This window comes from Puma concolor, chromosome D2, assembly GCF_028749965.1.
Source record: "Puma concolor isolate L17-30 chromosome D2, mPumCon1.1.hap2, whole genome shotgun sequence".
NCBI lineage: Eukaryota > Metazoa > Chordata > Mammalia > Carnivora > Felidae > Puma > Puma concolor.
Window position 1 is genome coordinate 48,719,241 of NC_141677.1, and position 24,277 is coordinate 48,743,517.

Consider the following 24,277-nt stretch of genomic DNA (forward strand, 5'->3'; position numbering starts at 1 on the left):
GACTGCCCACAAATTGTTCAACAGAGGACTGTTTGCTTGTTTGTGATCTGTCACGTACACACAGGCACAGGACTCTAAGCCCCAGGGCAGCGGGGACCTTGTCTCTCTTGTTCATTGCTGTAGCCCCAAGCCCAGAGCATTACCTGGCCCAGGCACTCTAAGTAAAGACCTGTTGAGTAAACAAATGTTCTCTAACACAGAAACAGCAAGAGATGGTCAACAGTATCACTGTTTTAAGTTCCTAAATTTCAGGGTGGTCTGTATGCAGCAAAAGATACTACAGCTCTGTACTCAAGTCATTTTCATCTACAGAGCAGAGTGCCTGGCCTTTTAATACCCCATCAGGATGTGTGTGGTCCTGGAGGCACTTCTCCCAGGCTGCCCTGCGCCAAACTGCCATAACCTCGGGGTGCCTAGCTGGCTCAGTTAGTAAAGTATGGGACTCTTGATCTTGGGGTCATGAGTTCAAGCCCCATATTGGGCCTAGAGCTTACTTAAAAAGACAAAAACAAAAACGCAAAAAACTGTCCTAATCTCAAGCAAGCACAGAGGTATATGAGGGACTCGGTATGGAGCATGCTCTCTGAAGAAGAGGAAGGAAGGATAAACATGAAAAATGTTTCTCCAAGAAAATGTGGGATCCGATTTCATCTTGAAGACACATGTATTTTTTGGATTGTTCACCAGATAGCTGGATACCAGGGCAGCACGTTGCAGACACATTAGAAGTGACAGTCGCAGCAGCGGTGCCTCGAGCAGGGGACATACGGTGATCTATTGCAGTATACGTTATAAAAACATAACTTCTATTCATATTTTCCATCTCCTTGCAATGTTTGCATGCTTTATAATACATGTAATTTATAAACTAATGCATACATAATTTATGAACTAAAAGCATACACAGATTCAAGTGTTTTCTCAAAACCTTTTTTACGGGTAGATAAGGTTACACAATCATAGACTGTTAGAGGCCAAAAAGAACAAGGCCTGGCCTGGGAGAACATGGGCCCTCTCAGGCTGGAACCCCTAGGCCCACTGGAAGCACATTACATTACAGGACAATACAGGTCCTCTCTGGATCATTCTGTTCCACCACCTTATAGCTGCAGATCTCCTTGTTGAAGATTTTCTGGCACTTGGTTTTTGTCATAATGCATGGTTGTAACAGGGCTGTCATTGAGACAAGAGCAAGGCCTGCTAGAAAGGATAGGATGCCCAGCCTCCCCAGGACCAACTCTGTGACGGAAACACCCACACTCCAACTGTCTGGGATACCCCTCAGCAACCTAAGGTCACTCTAAAGTGCCTCCTTTAGAAACTTAGACCCAAACACATAGAACCTGGACTAGCAACACATAGACCATCCCTGGCATCATTCCTAAATTCCATCCTGCTTGCACAGAAGGACAACAGTAAGTTCTGACAGGTCCAGAAGCAGATCTGGGCCCCTGTGGGGCCCGGCAACTTGTGCCAGCCTGACTCTGCTTGCTCTCCCTACTCAGGAAGTGCCTGAAGTACTGATGTTTGAGTATGGGAAGGGAATGGTTGTCCCATCCCTGGCATGGAGGCCATTTAGATAGGAGCTGGTTCAGCCAACAGGAACAAAGACTCACTCCAGGCAGGGATCATGGAGCTCAGAAAGAATCTGATGAAACCTGGATGTCACCAGACAGAAAACCAGTTCTGAATTCAAGCTTGGAGGCTTGCTGCTCTGAAATCAATACTCAAAAGACAAGTGACGGTGGGAAAGGAAAAGTTGCTCTATTTAGAAAGCTGGCAGGGTGCCTGGGTGGCTCATTAGGTTAAACATCCGACTTTGGGTCAGGTTATGATCTTGCGGTTTGTGGGTTGAAGCCCCCTGTTGGGTTCTGTGCTGACAGCTCAGAGCCTGGAGCCTGCTTCGGATTCTGTGCCTGCCTCTCTCTCTGCCCCTCCTCTGCTCGCGCTCTGTCTCTCTCTCTCTCAAAAGTAAATAAACAATAACAAAAGAAAAATTTAAAAACAGAAAAAAAGCTGGCAACCTAGGAAGATGGGGGACTAACATCCCAAACACCATCTTCCTTGTCCATGTGAAGCCAGAGAGGATTTTTTTTTTTTAATGTTTATTTATTTATTTGGCTAGAATTCACAAACTGTGAGATCATGACCTGAGCTGAAACCAAGAATCGGACACCTAACCGACTGAGCCACCCAGGTGCCCCGAAGCCAGAGAGTTTTAAAGGGGATGGTACAGGACATGAGGGGGGACACCATGTGCAGGAGAAGCTGGTGCTCAGGTGGGTCATCGTACACTGACATGATGCTGAACAGACATGTTACCATCAGTGCCAGCTGTTTTCAAGTGCAGTCAGGACTTACCTCCGGGGAAAGTCTGATCCTTCATTCCTCAAGACCAGCCAATTGTCTGCAAAATCTCAAGGAAAATAGTTTGGTTCTGCTACAAATCAAGGGGCTTAGGTCAGCAAGCAAGCAGTACATAAGCTTGAAGCAAGTTAACTTTTTAAAAATTTTTTAAATGTTTATTTATTTTTGAGAGAGAGAAACAGAGTGTGAGCTGGGGAGGGGCAGAGAGGGAGCCACAGAAACTTCAGCAAGCTTCAGGCTCTGAGCTGTCAGCACAGAGCCCGACGCAGGACTCAAACCCACGAACCATGAGATCATGACCTGAGCCGAAGTCAGACACTTAACCGACTGAGCCACCCAGGTGCCCCTTGAAGCAAGTTAACTCTTAAGACTGATTGGTGGGCCATTACATGGGGGCCATCTCCCTGGGAAAATCCACCCACACATTCAAAGGTGCAAACAATTTTAGGGTTCACTGCTCTCTGGAAATACACCCACAAACCTCAGATTTAAATTGCCCCTCCCCAAAGTGTACACAGAAGAAGCCCCCATGGCTCTTTGTGATGTTTCCATCCAAAAAGTGACCCTTGACTTATTTTAACAAAAGAGTACTTTTCAATACTCTCTCCCAAAGAGTAGAAACCAAAGTGAGAACTGAAAAAAGATTTTCCCAGGGCACCTGGGTGGGGGTCCTGGGCAGTGGTGGGGGGGGGGGGGGGGGGAGGGGAGACCAGGGCAGTCTGGGCCTGGGCCTCCTACCTCAGGCTCGATTGCTGCTGGGCAGCTTGAGATCTGGACAGCGTTCCCCTAGAAAATACAATAGGTCAAAAAATTCTCCCAGATAAAATGTAATCACACCCTCTATTTTGCTATAGCAAAAAAAACAAAAACAAAAACAAAAACTTCATGAGAAAAACTCAGTAGGCTGTGAGAAAATTACAGGGAAAAGGAGTTGACTCTGAACAGTAGGGAGAAATGTAGAACAATTGCCCAATGGGATAGGCAATGTGGCAGGAAAGAGGGGAGGCTCACCTTGAGCCCAGACTAAATAAATGTCAGCTACTGACCCAGGGTCAGGGAACACAGAACTAGCATAGAGAAGGCATTAAAATATTGAGTTAATTAATGTATATGCAAAAGCTATTTCATATTTATACTCACCTGATTATCCCTATTTTACAGTAAGTAAACTTTTACAGGCTCAAAGAGATTAAGAAACTTATCAGGGTCACACAGCTGCTTTACAAGAAAATGGAGATTCAGACTCAGTTCCTCTGGCATCAAGGCTCTTCTCACTTCACTCTTTTCTACACTTGGTAGGTGGGAACCTGGGAAGAGGGTCATATTGGCATAGCTGTGATGATGGAGCGCTGGAGGCAGGAGAGAGTGCCAAATCTGGGGGACATGGATGCATTGGCCACTTTGGAGATGCACTCTTATGTCAGAGAGTCATTAGCCCTTAACCTAGTCCAAAATAATCACACTCCAGAGTCACACTAACACTTGATACAAAGACAACGTCAAATTTCTGGAAACACAAAACCAAGGATTAGCTGTAATATGCAGTGACCCAACCAAGGCAATACCTGGGAACCTGCTTCAGCTAGCCAGCCAGTCAGTCTCGCAATCCAATATCCCTCTTATTCCATTAAGCACTTAGCATAGGGCACACTCAATAAATGTGTTTGGAACTATCCAGACACTTAACTTCTGTAGCACACTCAAGTATTTGATTTAAAGTGCTTATTTCTCTACTCACTGGTGGTGTCATAAGACTCCCTGAGGCACTTGTGTTTTGTGGGTTTTTTTTTTTTATTTTAAATTTTATTTTAGAGAGAGAGCGCATGTGAGTGAGGGAGATGGCGGGGGAGAGAGAGAGAGAGAGAGAGAGAGAGAGAGAGGCTTTTAAGCAGGCTTCACACTGAGCGTGACCTGAGCCAAAATCAAAAGTCAAAAGACAAGAATCAAAAAAATCAAAAAACACTAAACTGACCCAGCCACCCAGGCACCCCAGGCGCTTGCTAAATTTCAGATTCCTTATCTTCTACAGATTCTGATTCAGTAGGTTCTGGGATGGGCCCCAGGAATTTGTATTTCATCAAGCTTCTCAGCTGAGTCTGTGATCAGGCAAGTTTGGGAAAATGCTATTTATGCCAATGCTTCTGTCATCAGAGCTGCTCCTGTTCTTGTGAAACACTATAGGCCAAGGTTGGCGTGAAGACATCAGGTGGATTGCAGGGGAGGGGTGTGGAGAGTGGCTCTTATGGATATAGCTGCTGAGGAAACAGGAAAATTAGGGCCACAGTGTGGGTACTCTCTATCACCCCATGTACCCTACCTACCAGTAAAAAAGGTTTTGAGCAAACACTTGAAGCTGTGTATGCTTTCAGTTTATAAGTTATATGTATTATAAAGCATGCAAACATTGCAAGGAGATGGAAAATAAATGTGAATAGAAGTTATGTTTTTAAACATATACTGCAATAGATCACCGTATGTCAAACGTGTGTCTTCAAGATGAAATCAGATCCCACATTTTCTTGGAGAAACATTTTTCATGTTTATCCTTCCTTCCTCTTTCAGAATAGACACTTCAAGAAAAAAGAAGGCCCTCCTCTTTAATCAGACAGCTATTGTGAGCCTGGGGCCAAGTTTTTTGTTTTGTTCTATTTCTGTTGGATTATCTCTGCATAAATGCCTCATTTCTCCACTTTGCTTTGGTTCTGATCCCCAAATGCACATGTGAAACATCGTGAGTATTTTAAAATTTATGCCTGGGCCCCACCCCAGAACAAAGAGATCAGAATCTCTGAGCATGGGGTCCAGTCTGCCAAAGTTTTAGAAAACTCCCCAAGTGATTCAAACGTTCGACCAAGGGTGAGAGCCACTGCTTTAGATCCTTGGCGATCCCAGTGTGCTTGAGGAGTGGCATCAGCACCCCCTGAGGCAGTATTACACATGCCAACCCTCACTCCCACTCCAGGCCCACAGAAACAGAACCTGTATTGTAACGAGATTCCCAGTGAGGCTGCATGCACATTACAGTTGGAGAAGCATTGCTTTGGAATAGTTGATGGTTTTCAACCCTGGCTGCATGGAGGAGTTGATGAAGAATCTTTTAAATGCGCAGCTCTGGGGCGCCTCGGGGACTCGGTGAGTCAGGTGTCCAACTCTTGATTTTGGTTCGGGTTATGATCTCACCGTTCGTGAGTTCCACCCCCATGTTGGGGTTTGTGCTGGTATCGCTGAGCCGGCTTAGGATTCTCTCTCCCTCTCTCTCTGCCCCTCCCCTGCTCATGCTTTCTCTCTCTCTCTCTCTCTCTCTCTCAAAATAAATAAATATTGAAAAAAAAATTTTTTAATGTGTAGCTCCTACCCCAGAGATTTTGATTTACCTGGGATGGGGCCTGAGCACTGGTAAGTTTCAAAAACCCTCCAGAAAATTCTCAAACAGCTAGGGTTGAGAACTACTGTCTTATATAAATGGAATATTGCAATCCCTCATTTTATTTTTTCTCTAACTGCCTTAACCCTCCTTCTCATGTAGACTCAAAGGCCTTCATCTGCCAACGGGTTACACCTACCAGGCTGCAATAATATAATAAACATTGAGAAGCCAGGACTTACCATTAGATAAACCGCCTGGAGTGTTCTTATTAGGTATGACACAGCACTGAGCATTGCATAAAGTCACAAAGTTGGCCAAAACCCTGAGGCTGCCCAGAAGAACGTTATGTAATGTAAAGCAGAGGTGGGAAGGAGAACCAATGAATTCAGATGGTAATCACTGAGTAAAGTGTCCTGTACCAGGATCCCAGCTGGACTGTGGCAGGTGGTTTAAAGGTGGAGCTCAGGCAATCTGGCAAAGGAATAATACTCAGGATTACCCTCAGGTAGTCTAGCATAGGAATAAGACCTAAACATATTACTTAAAATAAACTGGAGAAAGAGCTAAAATGTGAGCCCCAAGTCATAGAAAAATGAGAGTGTGCTATTTTATTACAGAGAAGGTTCAAGAAACCCTTGTGGATTAGTGATTTTTAGCTGCTTTTTTCAGAGTATGTATAATTGAAAGTATAGAAATGAGGCAGTAAAGGGACTTTCAAGAAGATGATAAAACACTGACAAAGATACAGAGACAAAGAAAACGCAGTAGGAGACCTGATGGCGCTAACTGAGTTAGCCAAAGTTCTTAGACCATGAGGCTAAGAACCTCATTTCCAGAAAAAAAATTTTTTTTTAATTTTTATTTATTTTTGAGAGCAAGAGACAGAGTGTGAGTGGGGGCGGGGCAGAGAGAGAGGGAGACACAGAATCCAAAGCAGGGTCCAGGCTCCTAGCTGTCAGCACAGAGCCTGACACGGGGCTCAAACGCATGAACCATGAGATCATGACCTGAGCTGAAGTCAGATGCTTAACTGACTGAGCCACCTAGGCGGCCCTCATTTCCAGAAAATTAAGGCATCTTGAGGGCTGCAGGAATGTATCAGTCCATCTAGGCTGATACTCTATCTGTGAGACAAAGAAAAGTATCAAGTTGCTTTTCTCAACATTTTGAGATGGGCAAGCTAGAGAAGTGAATTTTAACATGAGAATTTCAGGAACCTTTTTAAAAGTAAGATGGGCCTGAGGGTCTTTGTTCTGTAAAATGTATAAAATTAATTATGAACTGATGCTTCTTAAAGTAGTGCTACTGATACAAGAATAGAAAGACATAGGGAACAAAAATAGAAAACCCAGAAAATGTATTTATAAATATATGTTAAAGTTTAACTAAAATAAGCTTAGCCTTTGAAATCTGTACAGAATGATTATTCAATAAATGGTATTTGATAGAAGAAGTGGTAGACTATTTGGGAAGAAACAAAACTAATTTCCTACTTTATTTCCCACAATGAAATATATTCTAAAAGGATTCAAAGGCTAACTTTTCACAATAAGATCATGAATGAACCCAGGAAATACAGATATTTATCTTATTCTAAGGAGAAAAGAAAAATAAATAGGTTTGAATATGTAAAAGTTGTGAGTCCATAAACAAAATTGGAAAGCAATGAATGACCAAATTTGGAGAACAATTTTGTTATATGAAGACTTTCTGTATATCAGTGGGAAAAAAGAAAAACATCCTAGCAGAAAGATGGCAAAGGAAATAAAGCGGCAATTCACACACACACATGGACCCAAACAGAAATGATGACCAAAAACATGAAAAAGTTCAACTTACAGATAACACAAGAAATGTAAACACATTGATAAAATTGAACCATATGGGGTGTCTGTCCAATTGGATGGGGCCCCAAATGTGGGTCCATGATGGATCCGGTGAAACTGGTGAAAGAATTCGTCTGAGGCAGAACAAAGGAGATAGGAATTTATTGAATACACCACAAGGGCGCTGCAGGCAGGACAGCCGAGGAGAGGCTGCCTGCAAGGAGGCAGTGGGAAGGGGCAGCTTTTAAAGAGGGAAGATGAAGGGTACTTGGGTGGCTCACTTGGTTAAGTGCCTGACTTTGACTCAGGTCATGATCTCGTGGTTCATGGGGCTCTGTGCTGACAAGTCAGAGCCTGGAGCCTGCTTCAGATTCTGTGCTTCCACCTCTCTCTGCCTCTACCCCCTCCCCCTCTCAAAAGTAAATAAACATTAACAAATTTTTTTAAAGAGGGAAAATTTTTAAAGAGGGAAGATGAGGAGGTATGGCATTCTTCCATTCCCCCTTTTTTGGAATTCTCCCTTTTTTGGTAACTAAGCCTGGTAGTAAGCAGCCCATTGGTCAGTTAGAGTTTATGGACATTTTGAGGTGGGTCACCTGATGGGCTTGTCTGTATTCAGCCTGGTGGTGGTCGCTGTGGGCCCTTTCTACATTCCATCCCTCAAGCCTGCTTGCCTAAAAGTAACCTCTACACATAACAGAATAGCAAGAATAATTATTTAATTTCTAATACCCAGGGGAAATAGAGGTATCTATGGGAAGTGAAATGCACAAGGATGGTTTCTGTAAGAGCAAATTTCCCAATGACTGGCACAGTGCCTGGCACGGAGCAGCCTCGCAGGATAGGATGACACCAGGGTTAATACATGTATTCCAGAGCAGGAGAAAGATCCTGACATTGTCACTCAGTGCCATAGTTAGAAAGAGCTCATCTGCCACTGATAAGGTGCTGGCAGGAAGGTTATTCTTCTCCCCACCCCGTCATACACCACAACGCCCCACCCCCCCACCCCTCCACCCCCCACCCCCCCGCAACCCCAGGAGCCTGAGTGATGGGAAAAGGATGTTGTGAACAGGGGTGAGGAGGAAAGAAAACAAAATGAGCAGTTCTCCTCAGATGTCTTGTAGCCAGCTCTGTCAGATTGATTTTCAACGTTTGCTCCTATTTCAACTTTCATCTTTATAGACTGAATGTGCCTTAGTTTTCCCTTTATTTTAAAATTTATTTCAGATGCACACATGCACACATACACACACACACAATTCACACACAATTCACACATGTGATAGAAACAAAGAGAATGTGGTGATGAGCAAAAGAAAAAGTTCTGCGGTTGTACTGTCCAAAGAGAGCTACTGTTAGCATTTTGGAGGAGTTCCTTTAAGAGCTTTCTAGATATATTTCCATGTAGCAAAGGCAAGAATCACATGCACGTATCCCCAAGTTGGGACATCATACATATTGTTATACATAGGCTATCACATATTGTTATACACTCTGCTTTCCTCATTTAGCAATGCTATGGCTGTGTTTGCATGTCAATAAATACAGGTCTGATCACTGTTTCAGTGAGGACATTTTATTCCATGGACTGGCTGAGCCCACATTTATTTGGTCAAGCTCTTGTTGAACACTCAGTTTGTTTCTTACCTTTTTTTTTTTTTAATTTGGAACATGAAATTAGGAATTTTCTCCCTTAGATTTTATCCTTTAAATAAAATTTTCTCCACACTTATGCTAATTTTCTTAGGATAAATTCATAGGGGTAGAATTTCTGGGTTAAAGGTATTATTTCATTATTTTCTAATGTGGTAGATGGAAAATGTTATTTAGTTTTAATTTACTTTTCCTTGATGATTGGCAAGACTAGACATTTTTTGGTATACTTATTGGCCAACTGTATTTCTTCTTTTTTGAGTAGCCCATTCATGTGTGTACTTTACCTACTTTTCTGTTTTGGGGGGCTTATTTTTTTTCTGGCTTTACTCGTCTCTTAATATTTTAAGGATATTTAATTTTCAACTGTTACAAATGTTACCAATAATGTCCTCAACTTTTCATTGACAGAACACCGATTCTGGAGTTAGACCTAAGGGATGAGAAATTTTCCTTGTTTTTGATTTTTACCTTGAAAATTATATGTTTTGACATACAGAGATTTTAAACATTTATTTAGATTTGTAAAGTATCTATTATGTGGTTCCTGCCTTTATTTATGTATAGTTCATGGTTAGAGAGGTCTTGAGGCCTCTTTTGGGGGTTTATCACATTTTGAAACATTTTAATTCTGAACAACTAATGTATGCATAAGATAAACACATTTTTTAAAATGCCTTTCTTACACCTGTCTCCCTGTCTTTCAGTTTCTCTAGATGGGTCTCATGGCTGTTGCTGATTCTACCTTTCTGGAGATGGTCTGCACATATATGTGCGTGTGCATGCTTTGTGGAGGATAATTCATAGGGCATTATGCACACAGTTCTGCATCTTGCTTACTCCTCTTAGTGCTCTATTCTTTTTGTGTTCACATGCCTTTAAGCCTTACTCTCACTTTTTAAAAAACTTTTTATCTTGAAATAATTTAAGACTCACAAGCAATTGCAAAAACAGTACAGGGGGTTCCAGTGCACCATCACCCAGCTTCCCCTAGTGATAATATCTTAATCATAGCACATTTTCAAACCCAAAAACTTGACATTGGTACAGTTGTGAAATAGTATAACTAAACTGTAGACTTTATTCTGATTTCATCAGGTTTTTTTCTGGTGTGTCCAGCTCCCATTGAACACTTTTCACTTGGATGTCTGGGCCTTCTCCACCATGTTACTTTTTTTTCCCCCAATATTTATTTGTTTTTGAGACAGAGAGAAAGAGCACAAGCGATGGAGGGGCAGAGAGAGACGGAGACACAGAATCGGAAGCTGTGTCTGATTCTGTGTCTGATTCAGCACAGAGTCCAATGCGGGGTTCAAACTCATGAACCATGAGATCATGACCTGAGCCGAAGTCAGATGCTCAACTGACTGAACCATCCAGGCACCCCACCACCATGTTACTTTTGAAGCAGGGTGAGGTAATTGGAGGGACATGTGACATATCACATTGGCTCTGTCACTTGCCCAAAGTAACATCAGACATTTCCTAACGTCTTCACAATTAACAACCTCCACTGGATGGCTTTTATAAAAGTCCTTGATACATTTTCGTTTTATGTCTTTGTGTGTGTGTGATAAATCTGGTGTAGTAGGAAAAGTCTAGGATTCATACACTTTTAAGATCGTTTACGTATTTGTTCCATACGTTTTCCCATAAAGGTGGAAATAAGGAAATATAAACAGATGTAAGAGATCAGTGCAAGGAAAAAATGATTTAAAATTGGCCAACTACTCCATGGCTTCCTGGGTGTGTGATCCTGGGAATGCAGGCGAAAGGAGTGGCAGGAATTTCCTCAGTGTCACCTGGGGAGTACTTAGCATGGCAGGCTTTGCAGGCAGACAGATCTGGACTAGAATCCCGGTTCCAAAAAGTTTGCTATACGATCTTGGGCAAATTACTTAACCTCTCTGTGCCTAATTAATAATCTAAAATGGGGATTATAATAGCACCTATTCTGGAGTTGCTCTGAAAATAAATGAGATAAAACATGCTAAAAGTAAAAAGTCAGATCAGGTCTCTACTCCACCAGTTTTTCATTTCACTCAGAGTCCAAGCTAGAGTCCTTCCATGGCCTGTCAGCCCCTCCAAGATCCTTCCTTGCCCCCTCACCCCTCTGGCCTTGTCTCGTACATTCCATCCCAGCTGCCCTCGCCCTCCTTGCTGGCTGCAGACACCCCGACCTTTACTCAAATGTCACCCTCTCCATAGGCCCCCTCCTGAGCAACCACACAACATCACACCCACATGCCAGCCCTCACACTACCTTCTTCCTCACCTTCCCTCCTTTATGTTTCTACAAAGCACAGATCATCACCTACCTGAGGCACAGTGATCTGCTCACTCGTCATTGTCTGCCTCCCCTCAGCGACACCATCAGCCCCTTTAGGGCAGGCATTTTAACTCTTTTGTTCATGGCTTTATTCCCAACACTCACAAAAGTGCCTGGCACATTGTAGGGGCTTAACAAATACTCGTTGAATGAATGAATGACCAAAAAGTGCTTAGTACAGTTCCTGACACCCACCATATACTCTGTAAATGGGAGCCATAGCTGCATTGCTGCTGTTGTGTAAACTGAGAACAACGGTCACAGTCATCAGGCCTTCAGTGAGATTTAAATTAAGCCATACAGAGGTGCTTGGGTGGCTCAGTTAGTTAAGTGTCCGACTTGATTTCTGCTCAGGTCATGATCTCAGTGTTGTGAGATTGAACCCCCCATTGGGCTCAGCACTAGGCTTAAGATTCTCTCTCTCTCCCTCCCTCTCCCTCTACTCATCCCGCCAACTCTCGTGTGTGCATGTTCTCTCTCTCTCTCTCTAAAATAAAATAAAATAAAATAAAATAAAATAAAATAAAATAAAATAAAATGTTCATTGTAACAAACTGTATTATGGCTTTCAAGCAGCAATGACTGTAAAGTAGCATCTGAGAGCTGGAATAGCTCTCCCAGGATTGTGTGCTCTGGCTTTACAGACAAGGACTGAGACTGGGAGGGGGGCGGGGGGGGGGGGAGATGGAGCGATTAGCTAGTAAATTGCAGAGTTCCATACACTGCCAGAGGGAAATGACTATAGTCTCGGGGGACAGGGCAAAGGATGGAGGAAGAATGAGGGTGGGTGCACTTCACGTCATCATCCAAAATATAGAAATAGTGGTACCAGGCTGCTTCCCTCCCAGGGGCTATCGTGAAGACTCAGGGAAGTGACAGAGGGCAGACAGAACACAAAACACCCTATAAACTAGACTTTCCTTGCTGTAATTATAACAAAGAATGCTCAGGAGTTTTCTAGTAGACAGCTATTGGTCTAATTCTTAATCTCGTGGGATGAGATGAGCTGTCTTTGGAATGGGAAGTACTGTTTTGCCGGCAGAGTCTGAGTCTTGCTAACACTTGGTTGATCAAGTGGCAATGGGAGAGAATATGCCATCCTCTATCACCACCTAAAACCTAAAAGCTATTTTCTAATGTTTATTTATTTTTTGACAGAGAGAGAGAGAGAGAGAGAGAGAGAGCACACACTTAAGTGGGAAAGGGACAGAGAGAGAGAGAGAGAGAGAGAGAGAATCCTACAGGCTCCATGCTGTCCGTGCAGAGCCGGATGCAGGACTCGAACTCACGAACCATGAGATCATGACCTGAGCTGAAACCAAGAGTCTGACTCTTAACTGACTGAGCCACCAGGCGCCCCTAAAGGCTGTTTTATGATGGGCTTTACAAAGCAGGCTTCGAAATGGAATCTTCATAATGGACACTGTTCCTATGGAGAATTTCTCATGGAACCTATAAAGCCAGACAAGAATGGTCAAGGCACATTTTCCCACTGTGCCTCAGGCATACCTTACATCTTCTCAGTGGCTGTTTCCAGGAATTGGGACTACAGTGAGAAGTGGTGTTACCTCACCTGACTGCAGTTTGCCATACAAAGGAGTATGGACTCCATAGGATGTCAACCAGCATGTGAACTCCTCAGCACCCCATCTATCACTGTGCCCACACAACCCCTACCTGCCTCAGCTCTACCCCACAGAGCTGCTCAGCAGTCCTAGAGCCACATGGCCAGCTGGGCCCCCCTCGGGCTGATGCCACATCAGGGTTGGGTTCCTAGGATTAGCAGAGCCCCCACTCGCCAGTCTTCAAACCCAATACTTGTTTCCCATCGGGCACTCTCCCATCCTTTTCAAAATGCTCCCAGATTGTTATCCCTTCTCTTAAACCTCACGGCCACCTGTGCCTTCTTTACACCCAGAAGATACCCTCACTTCTTATCTTAAAGAGAACAGAGATGAGAACCGCCCCTCCCATCTGTTCCTTGGGCTTTCCCTCCAGGTCCCTTGCTCTGGATCCCATTCCCCCTACGCATCTTCCCAGGGACTTCCTCCAGCCTCCCTCATGACAAGTGGGCTCGAAGGGGCAGATGGAAAAACATCCAGTATGGGAGAATTGCCGAGTTCCCAGCCAGGGAAAGAACAATCCTCCATGAAGGTCCACCCAGCCCCCTGTCAGTTTTTCATTTTAAGGCCTGTGATGCCCCATGGAAAGACCAGCTTCTGTCTTAGTCAGGATCTTGTCAGCTGTGTTAGAAAAATGAACTCAAATGAGCACAGGCAAAAGGAAGTGTTTTGGTTTCAAGTGTCCAGTCCAGAGGTGAACTAGCTTTCGTATGTAGGATCTCAGACTGTGTCAGACCTTATAGTTTTCACTCTCCAGAAACCAGAAAGATGGAGGCCGACCCTATTCCATGTGTTAATTTATGCAAAATGAACATTTCCATTTACTTTTCAAAGACAGTAAGATAAATTCCCTTCCATGTGCCCAAAGATGCAGCAGAAGGTGTTTTATAGCATCAGGAATGCTGTAGGGTGAACCCCTCTCTACATTGGGCAAGGGCAGCAGTGGGACAGAGATCCTGCAGTTCCAAGAGAACCCCACAGTGTGGCTGTGAAGCCACTGGAAGAAGGCAAGTGGGGTGCGTTTCCAGGGCCAGCGGGGACACTGAATGCCATGAACCATGTCTACCAGGGGTAGGTGTCAGAAGAACGTTTGAGGCTAACAAGCCCGAGACCAAGAAGACTGCTGGTAGGTAATCTTTTTTTCCCCTGGAAGGCAATTAGAAAGCTTATCAGAGGAATGTGAACACAACAGATAAAACGCTGAAACAAAGAGGAGGAGCTAAAGCAAACAGGTCTGGGATTAACCACTGAGAAATCCGGGAAATGAGAAACCAGGTTTTGCTCCAGACAAAGGAGGCCCCAGGCATTCCCTGGGAGCCTCAGAAATCTTGTCAAGTGGATTAAAGGCTACGTAGTCAAGGGTTGTGTGTTTACAGTTTAGATCAACTGCACAAAGACCCTCAGGAACCACTGCCTCCCTGAACTTGATGGGTGTTGTCCCAAAGACAGCACCCCGTGTGAAGTCGGTGCTTGCCTCCTTAGGAGGATAAGGTGATGACAGTAAGGCTCTGGTAATGGACAGTGGTTCCTTCTTTCTGGAGTGCTATTCACAATGTTGAACAACAGGCGTGACTCAACCACTGACCCATTGGTCTGTCTGGGGGACCCTGCCGTGCCAGGTATTACCTCTTCCACTTCTGTCTGGTGAGGTGTGGAGGGGCCTAGATACCCTGAATGGTGAGTGGAGTCACACAGGGGTCCCCACCAGTAGCTCTGAACTGACGCATGCCAGCATCGTCAGTCCTGATCCTTTCTTGTCAAAGCAAATGTGGCACCAGTGCAAGAGAGAAGACAGTCACCAGCAGGCTTCACAGTCTCATTGTGAGCACTGCTGTCCAGAAGCCCCACAGGATAGAGGGCTAAGAGGTAGGAGTGGAGCAGAGCCAACCATGAGGACTTTCACAATTGCCTGCATGCATCACCTCCCCGAGTTTGCGCTAACTGCTGCACTGCAAAACAGGCATTCACACTCCCATTTTACTGGTGGGATAACTGAGGTTTAGATGGATGAAGAAATCTCTCCCAGGTTTTCAGGTGGTGAGAAAGAGGCAGAATTTGAACCCAGGCCTGTTGACTCAAAGCCTGATGCTGCATCCCTCACACACCTACCTGATGGGCCTGCAACAGTTGGATTCAAGTGAAAAGAATTAAAGAACCGTCGAGCTGGAGCACCAGGATGGCAGCTGCTACCTGGATGGGGCCTTCAGGCCAGGGCATCCACTGGCCTCCTCCTTCCCCTCCTCCTCCCTTGACAATGAATGTGAGCCACCCATGACCTTTGGCATTGGGGAATTCCAATAGATGCCAGCGAGCCTAATAACTTAGGAAACAGCCTACTTGTTTTCATTTTTATTTTTCAAACAATCCTCCTTTAAAGTTTATTTTTTTTTGAGAGACAGGGAGAGAGAGAAAAAGAGAGAGAGAGAGAGAGAGAGAGAGAGAGAGAGAATCCCAGGCAGGCTCCTCCCTGTCAGCACAGAGCCCATCATGGAGCTCGAATTCACGAATTGGGAGATCATGACCTGAGCCAAAATCAAGAGTCGGACGCTTAACTGGCTGAGCCACCCAGGCGCTCCAAAACCACCCTCTTTTAACAGGTGTTCACTAGCAATATAAATGCCTGCCGGATATAATTACTAATCTTTGCCATGGTGGTCCAGGTAAAAAGGAACATATACTGCTAATTCAATGGGAGAAATTGGGCAAGTTGCCCACCTTCCCTAGGTCTTGTTACCAGGCAGAGAACCGGTTCTGAGCTCTGGCTCTGCTGTTTGCCACTTGAAAATCGACACTCAAGAGATAAATGACAGTGGGAAAGGAAAGCTTGCTTTCCTCACAAAGCTGGCAACCTGGGAGGATAGTGGACTAACATCTCAAAGACCATCCTCCCCACCGGTGAAGCAGAAGGGCTTTAAAGGGGAAGGCCCAGGAAATGGGGGGTGAGGTGTAGGGGCCTACGTGCAGGAGAAGCAGTGCCCAGGCAGTTAGTCATATTTTGACATGACCCTGAACTGACTGCCTGGCATCAGTGGCATCAGCTGTTTTCAGAGGTGTTTATGCATTACCTTCTGGGAAAGTCTCAAGGCCAGTGGCCTGCAAATCTCAAGGAAAGTATGTTAGTTCTGCTACAGACCAAGAGACTTAGGTCAGCAAGCAAGGAGCACATAAGCTTGAAGCAATTTAACCCTTAACTCCGGGTTGGAGTGCTGTTACAGTCTCAGATTCCTCTTTGGCAAATGAAGGAGTCAGCCCTCTATTGGGGTGGCAAGCTCAAATGCTTACACAGCCAGTCAGGTAACATAACAAATGAAGAAGAGACAACTTCCCCCAAGCAAATTCGCTTTCTCTCATTTTCCTTGAAATGCATGTCACCTCTAGTCTATTTCACTTTATCTCAATTTTGACAGACATGTGTATAGCAAATACATTTTGATGAGCTTAAAAATAAAAGTTATTTCACCAGCAAAAAAAAAAAATGGGCTTACTCAAAAATAGTAGAGAATTGCAACTTGGGACAAGCAAGCTATGGCAAAAACCATAGGCTAGTCCAACAAAGGAAAGGAATGTTATTTTATGGAGAAGGAAGAGGAAGTTGGGAGGGGGTGTTTTGAAGGAAAGTCTCTTGGAGAAAAGCAGGAGTACAGGGTAATGACAGTTTTTAACTGGTTTTGTTGCTGATGTAGGAGATGCAATGTACATTTCTCCCGTTGGTGCTCATAACTGATGATTCTTTCCTGTTGACATTTCTGTTGGGGTCTGAACTGACAGTTCTTCCAGTAATTGATGCAGAGTAGTAGGACTGGAGAGCTCCCCCTGCTGGCCTCCTGGCTGCATTTTAGTAAGCTTTCCCTTGATCAATTTTCAGTTTTTACTGTAAGAGGGAACTGGGCAAATATGGCGATAAATGCCTCCTGACACTCAGCACAGTTTTTTTTCTTGTTTTGTTTTTTTAATGCTTACTTATTAATTTTTGAGAGCGACAGAGAGAGCACAAGCAGAGGAGAGACAGAGAGAGGGAGACACAGAATCTGAAGCAGGCTCCAGGCTCTGAGCTGTGAGCACAGAGCTCAATGTGGGGCTTGAATGTGAGATCATGACCTGAGCCGAAGTCAGAGGGTCAACCAACTAAGCCACCCAGGCGCCCCTCAGCACAGTTTTCAAAGACAGTAGGGATGGTGGACATGTGCTGGCCCAGGAAGAAAACTCTCACCCCTAGACTGTGTACTTACGCTCTCCCTTTCTAAAATGTTCTTCCCCTAGATATTCACAGGCTCACTCCCTCACTGCAGGCTGTAGCTCAGAATAGTCTTCTGCTTGCAGTACTCTTTTCTTCCACACTGCTTTTTATTCATAGCATGTACCACTACTGGATACTATTTTATGTATTTGTTTATCACCGGCTTATCCACTGAAATGCAAGTGCCATGAAGTAAAAACTTGACATATCTTGCTCATCACTGTATTCCCGGCACCCAGAACAGTACTCAACAAGTATCTTAAATGACTGACTGAATGAATGAATATTAACAAGTTACTTTTAGGGTAAAGCGTTGGAACACTGAGGGGTGGAGGCTTTACTTTTCATTTTACACTTTCTGTACTATCTGAACTGTTCTCATCTCTTGCATATATTACTTTAAAACAATTTTTTTTAACATTTATTTATTTTTGAGATACAGAGAAAGAGCAAAAGCAGGGAAGGGGCAGAGATAGCAAGAGACAAATTTGAAGCAGGCTCCAGGCTCTGAGCTGTCAACACACAGCCCCACGGGGGGCTCAAACCCACGAACCATGAGATCATGACCTGAGCTGAAGTCGGACATTTCATTGACTGAGCCACTCAGGAGCCCCTCGTGTCAATTTGATTCTTAATCCAGCTAGAAGGACCCTGGAAGGGGACAGGAATTCTTGCTCCCTGCCAGGAATAAAACCTACACAGCTGCTACCTTGATCTTGAATTTCCCAACCTCCAGAACTGTAAGAAATAAATTTCTATTGTTTAAGCCACACGGTTTGTGGTATTTTGTTATGGCAACCCAAGCCGACTAATGCAACAGGAAAGAAAACAATCCAAATACAGTAAGTTCATTTTAAAGTTCCATTCATGTTTGAAGTAATTAAGTACACCATCCATAAAATTCTGGGTGAAGTGAAAATGGTATTAGATTTCTGATGTATTTTAAATGTATTACATTTATTGCACAATAAACATACCTAGGTTGAGATGATATTTGAGGACATGGCCCCTATCCTCCTTGGTTAACCTCCCACTGGTTGGTCAGCACATGTGCTATCTTCCCAACTACTCGGAAAGGTCCCTCTCTTTTCCTTTTGACCCAGGTACTCTGTTTCACAAAGCCCAAGCTCACACCTCATACAGGATCTAATTCCATATTGCTTTCTCCAGTCATCTTTACTTTACCCTTATCTCCCTTCCCAACTACTACATTACAGAAAAGAAAACTTAAAAGTGAATAAAGATATTTTCTTATCTGGTTTGTCCTGAAGTTAAAAGGAAAGATTAAATTAGATAAATAATGATAATATTTAAGGTAGATAAACATACAGTCCTGTGTCTATTTCCCTCAAATCAACTGCACAATAATGGGATGGTATGGACAAATATCAGCCAACAAGGCTTGCCCCTTCCTTCCACCCTACTCTACTTCCTGGTACCTCTAGACTGAGGGTAGGGTACTTTGGACAGTAATTCAGGAAGAAGTGACTCAATGCTGAACTGTTCATTTCAAAATGGACTTTCATAGCCCATGGCAGAGATAATAGCTTTAGAAGAAAAAGGTTTTGGGGGCCATTAACGAAACCAATTCTTAGCCTGAACACTAGGCACAGAAAAATACCTACCACCAGCCAAACTAGATGAAGATCCCATAGTCCTGGGAAGAAAGAGAGGTGGAGAGGGGAGTAATAGACTGAGTCACTGATGGGGGTCCCTGAAAGGGAGCTCTTGCCCTACCATTTACCCACCCAGGCAGGTAGCAGAGGAAAGGGTGATGGCCATAGAACCCTCAGGTAAGTGGGACAGCCTTTGAGCAGGAAAGGAAAGTTGTATTCACTTCTTGTAGGGCCAAGGGAGAGCAAGCCAGGTCTTCAAGCATCCCCACAACAGTGCACATGGTGACAGCAGCACTATGGACAACAGCTGCTCCGTCTCCTGTGCTCCCAGCATGGTGAGGGAACATAACTAAAACAGGCCCTGTGGCCTCTTAGAAGATATCAGGCCTGCAAGATCCTTGCAATGAAGACAAACAGAACTTCTAGTGCATGGAAGGATATTTTTGGAAACATTTCCAATATGTTTTTCTGTTTTGTAATTCCTGTTGCCTTGTGGCTTCCCACCCATATGTCAGGGACAAGGTGGCTGCCACCTGGAACAAAGGGGTCATTGTTCCATTTGGGGCCTCAACTGCTGGCTTCTGTTTTGAGTTCCTACCCAGACAATGATCTTGAAGGTCAGGCCTGTTTCAGAAAGAGATTCAAGGTTCCTTAAGATTAGGATACCATGTATCTGGGTTTATATCTATTATCTCACTTTTTTAAAAAAATCTATTTTCACATTTTTAAAAAAGTTTATCTATCTATCTATCTATCTATCTATCTATCTATCTATCTATCTATTTATTTTGGGAATGCGTACATGCACCTGAGCAGGGGAGGGACAGAGAGCGAGAGAGGGAGAGAGAGAATCCCAAGCAGGCTCCCAGCTGTCAGTGCAGAGCCCAACTCATAACTCTATCCCATGAACCTTGAGAGCATGCCCTGAGATGAAATCAAAGGTTGGATGCTTAACCAACTGAGCCACTCAGGCGCCCCTATTGTCTCACATTATGAAGAAGAGCCCCCTTTGGCCTTTTGGGAGCAATGGGAATGTTCCAAATTTTTATTGTGGTGGTTATATGACTACTCATTTGTCAAAACTCATACAACTGATGACTCAAAATAGGTGAATTTTACTGTACATAAATTATACCTCATAACTGATTTTTTAAAAAGGCACAGGGTGCTGAAACTAGCAAATGGAAGTTGAATGAGGAACAGAATACTGTATCAATTCAAAGTAACCCCTCCAGACTGCTCATTAATTACAATTGAAAAAAGCAATTTCGATGGAGACTAAGTGATACTACCTAAAAAACAATCCAATCTAATCGCCAACAATGGGGTTAAAATAAGCCTCTTGCTATGATGCCCTAAGGACATTCCTTGGTGGAATTCCTGCCAAAAATGCATATCTTTATCTAATCACAAGGAAACATCACATGAACATGTTCTACACAATAGCTGGCCCGTACCCTTCAAAATATCAAGGCCATGAAAGATGAAGAAAGGCTGAGGAGCTGTTTCAGATTAAAGGCAACTAAATAAATATAATCGTGGATTTGATCCTGGTCTCAAATCTAGAATATTTGGACAATTGGTAAAGTTCAAATATGGAGTGGATTAGGTCATTATTTTATTGGGGCGTGTGGGTAGCTCAGCCAGTTGAGCAGCTGACTCTGGATTTTGGCTCAGGTCATTATTCCAGGGTGGTGGGATTGATCTTTGTGTTGGGTTCTGGGCTGAGCATCCTGGAGCCTGCTTAAGAGTCTGTCCCTCTCCCCTGTTTGCACTGTCTTTCTTTCTGTCTCTAAAAAAAATAAATGAATAAAAATAATTATTTGATCAAAGTTAAATTTCAGGATTTTGGAGTGCCTGGCTGGTTCAGTTGGTGGAACATGTGACTCTTGATCTCAGGGTAGTGAGTTTGAGCCCCAAGTTGCATGTAGAAGATTACCTAAAAACAAAATCTTAAAAAAAATAAAGTTTTAGAATTTTGAGAAGCATACTGAGGTTTGTTTGAGAAAAAAAGCCATTGTTCTCAGAATAGTGACACAAATATCCATGGGTAAAGGGGCATGATGAATGCAGATTACGCTCAGATTGCTTAGGCAGAGACAGAAAGAGGAAAGGAGAGCTCAACTGGGACATAATATTAACAGTTGGTGATTCTGGGTGAAGGGTATACAGGCTTTTTAAAAAACGATTCTGTAACTTTTCTGTAAATGTGAAACTGAATTTTAATTTCATTACTTTTTTTTAAAATTTTTTAATGTTTATTTTTGAGAGAGAGAGAGTGCATGCATGCCCGTGTAAGCGGGAGAGGGACAGAGAGGACGGAGGATCTGAAGCAGGCTCTATGCTGACAGCAGAGAGCCCAATGTGGGGCTCGAACCCATAAACCATGAGAGCATGACCTGAGCTGAAATTGGATGCCCAACCAACTGAGCTATCCATGGCACCCTGAAATTAAAAGTTTCAAAAAGTGTCCTCTTTTTTTTTTTTTTTATTTTTAAAAAAAAATTTTTTTTTTCAACGTTTATTTATTTTTGGGACAGAGAGAGACAGAGCATGAACGGGGGAGGGTCAGAGAGAGAGGGAGACACAGAATCAGAAACAGGCTCCAGGCTCTGAGCCATCAGCCCAGAGCCTGACGCGGGGCTCAAACTCACGGACCGCGAGATCGTGACCTGGCTGAAGTCGGACGCTTAACCGACTGCGCCACCCAGGCACCCCAAAAAGTGTCCTCTTAACAGTCAATAAGCACATAAAAAGTGAGCGCCACTTTATGCTTACTAGGATGGCTGTAATCAAAAAGATAAAAGCAAATGTTGCCAAGAATAAGGAGATATAGAAACTAGATGCAGTTCCTTAGAAAGTCAAATATTAGAGTTACCATTTAATACAGCAATTCCACTCCTAGTGTTGCAGGATTCTTTACCTCAATACCTGGGATTTGTTGTCTCGCCACTTCGAAAAATGAATACGTGGACAAAAAATGAGCAGTAGGCAAGTTTCTTAGAGTAAAAGATCAGAAAGTAAGAATACTACGAAAGCTCTCTTTACAGAGAGGGGACACTCGAAAGTGACTACAGGCAGGGTTTCTTGTTTTATAAGGTTCTGGTTCCCCCCCCCCCCCCCACCTCCCCACCCCGGCTGTTTCCTATTCAGCTTCTACTCTCATTGGCTTGATAACTCTAGGTGCAGGTTTGTCCATTCCTGATTGGCTCAATTCCATTGTATGAAGGGTGGTCTATGGCCATATCATTCCTTGTGGGTCTTTTTTTTTTCTTTTCTTTTTTTTTTTTTTTAAATTTTTTAACGTTTATTCATTTTTGAGAGACAGAGCACAAGCAGGGGAGGAACAGAGAGAAAGGGAGACACAGAATCCGAAGCAGGCTCCAGGCTCCGAGATGTCAGCACAGATCCTGACATGGGGCTTGAACCCACAGACTGTGAGATCATGACCCGAGCCAATGACCTGATGCTTAATCGACTGAGCCACCCAGGCACCCCAATTCCTTGTGGGTCTTAACGTTTTATGGCCTAGTACTGATTAGGCCTAAAGTTAGCTCTTTTGTCAAATTCCTGAGGGAAACCTGAAGGGGAATAGGTGGTGTCTGTTACATTCTTTAGAGGAACCTTATATCTGAGGGGGTTTGCTGTGGTCAGACATTCCCAGAATCTTCCAAAATATGTATTTTTCCCCACCCAAGGACTTCAGGTCCTAATCTTTCCCTCTCTGCCTATTTTTATCCTATCTTTCCCTATCATACTAGGTAGATACCCAAGAGCATTGAAAACAGGTACTCAGATATATACTTGTACTCAGATATATTAATGTTTATAGCAGCATTATTCACAATAGCCAAGAGGTAAAAACAATAGGTAAAAACAACCCAAATGTACATAAACAGATGAATAGCTAAACAAAATGAAATAGAACAGTATTCAGCAATAAAAATAATGAAGCATTGAAAGAGGACTTAAATCACCTCCATTTTGACCTCAGTCAGTGCTTTCTAAATCATTAATTCTTCTTTCCAGCTTATCTCTTAACTCAGAAAAAAGACCTGGAGGGCAAAGCATTCCCTTGATGGGAACCGAAACCATCCACTCCAGCAGTAAGGACTGCCCTGAGCCAGCAAGCCTTTTGCATGATTGACTCCCAGACAACCTGACGGACCTCACCTTTATGTCCAACTGCACTCACACACCAACCTTTTTCCCATATTTTCCTTATATAAACCTGGAAGTATATTCAGCAGTTTAGAGACAGTCTTTGAGATGTTAGCCTGCTCTTTTCCCAGTGTCAGCCTCACTGAAACACATTCCTTTCTTGTTTCCCCACCATTCCTCTCTTGCCCTTTGGGTTTTGTCAGTGGCAATTGGTTGAACTTGGTCTGTCTGGGACCCCTGGAGCCAGGTGTTCTTGTATCCCAGTGCACTGGCTATGATCCAAAGAGTCTAAATGACCAGAGACAATGAGTATCTCCCAGAAACAGGAGGAGACAGCAGATTGAAGACCACATGGGCACCCCCTCCAAAACTTTGACTTTGTGTAATCCCTACAACCCTGGCATGCCTTGGAGAACAGAAGAAAATTCCCCAAAAGGGATGAGATGGAATTATCTACCATCCCAGTGCAATGGGAGCTTGAAATCAAATTTAAGTTGATGTGTACAAAGTAACAAGATGGGGTAGTGTAATATTGTGATTTATAATAAATAAGTATTAGGTCTTCATCCCTATGCCTAGAACAAAGTTCCTGGAACCCTAGGGATTTCTTAAACGATAAGAGTGATAAAGGTGTTTTTTGTTATTCATAACAAGCCCCTTTCCGCTAAATCTGAATTTATGCTAATGAGGTGACATTTGAAAGCCCCTCAGTGTGGGGATTGGTTGCTAGCAGAAACAATTTTGTTATCAGAGGCTTGACCTCAGGGGAAGGGAGGGCCTGGAGGTTGACTCAATTACCAGTGGCTGTTTTAATCAACTATGTCTCTGTAATACTGAAGCTTCCATAAAAGCCCAGTGGGGTTCTGAAACCTTCTGGGTTGGTGAACACTGGGATGCGCTGGGAGAGTGGCACCCAGAGAGGGCATGAAAACTCCACTACCCCTCTCCACATACCTTGCTCTATGCATCTCTTCTATCTGGCTGTTCTTGAGTGGTATCCTTTCATGATAAACCAGTAATCCTGTAAGTAAAGTATTTGTCTGAGTTACATGAGCCACTCTAGCAAATTAATCGACCTGAGGAGAGAGTCATGGGA

General features: G+C 43.6%; 1 protein-coding gene across 1 annotated transcript; it reads right to left on the reverse strand.

The window, feature by feature from the left end:
• Nucleotides 1-824: 824 nt before the first annotated feature.
• On the reverse strand, nt 825-11,564 carry MSMB (microseminoprotein beta). The gene is made up of 4 exons (XM_086679460.1): nt 11,535-11,564; nt 5,974-6,115; nt 3,544-3,674; nt 825-1,300 (listed from the first exon to the last, which is right to left on the reverse strand). The coding sequence occupies exons 1-4, from the start codon at nt 11,562-11,564 to the stop codon at nt 1,055-1,057; spliced, it is 549 nt and encodes a 182-aa protein (XP_086535586.1). The 3' UTR covers nt 825-1,054.
• Nucleotides 11,565-24,277: the final 12,713 nt, after the last annotated feature.

Bases quoted from the DNA above. Each gene is read 5' to 3' on its own strand.
- MSMB (XM_086679460.1), bottom strand. From the start codon at position 11,564: ATGACGAGTGAGCAGATCACTGTGCCTCAG. The intron at 6,116-11,534 runs GTAGGTGATGAT...CCATCTGAATTC, and splicing joins AGCAGATCACTGTGCCTCAG to ATTGGTTCTCCTTCCCACCT. The intron at 3,675-5,973 runs GTAAGTCCTGGC...CCCTCTTCCCAG, and splicing joins TCCAGGCGGTTTATCTAATG to GTTCCCACCTACCAAGTGTA.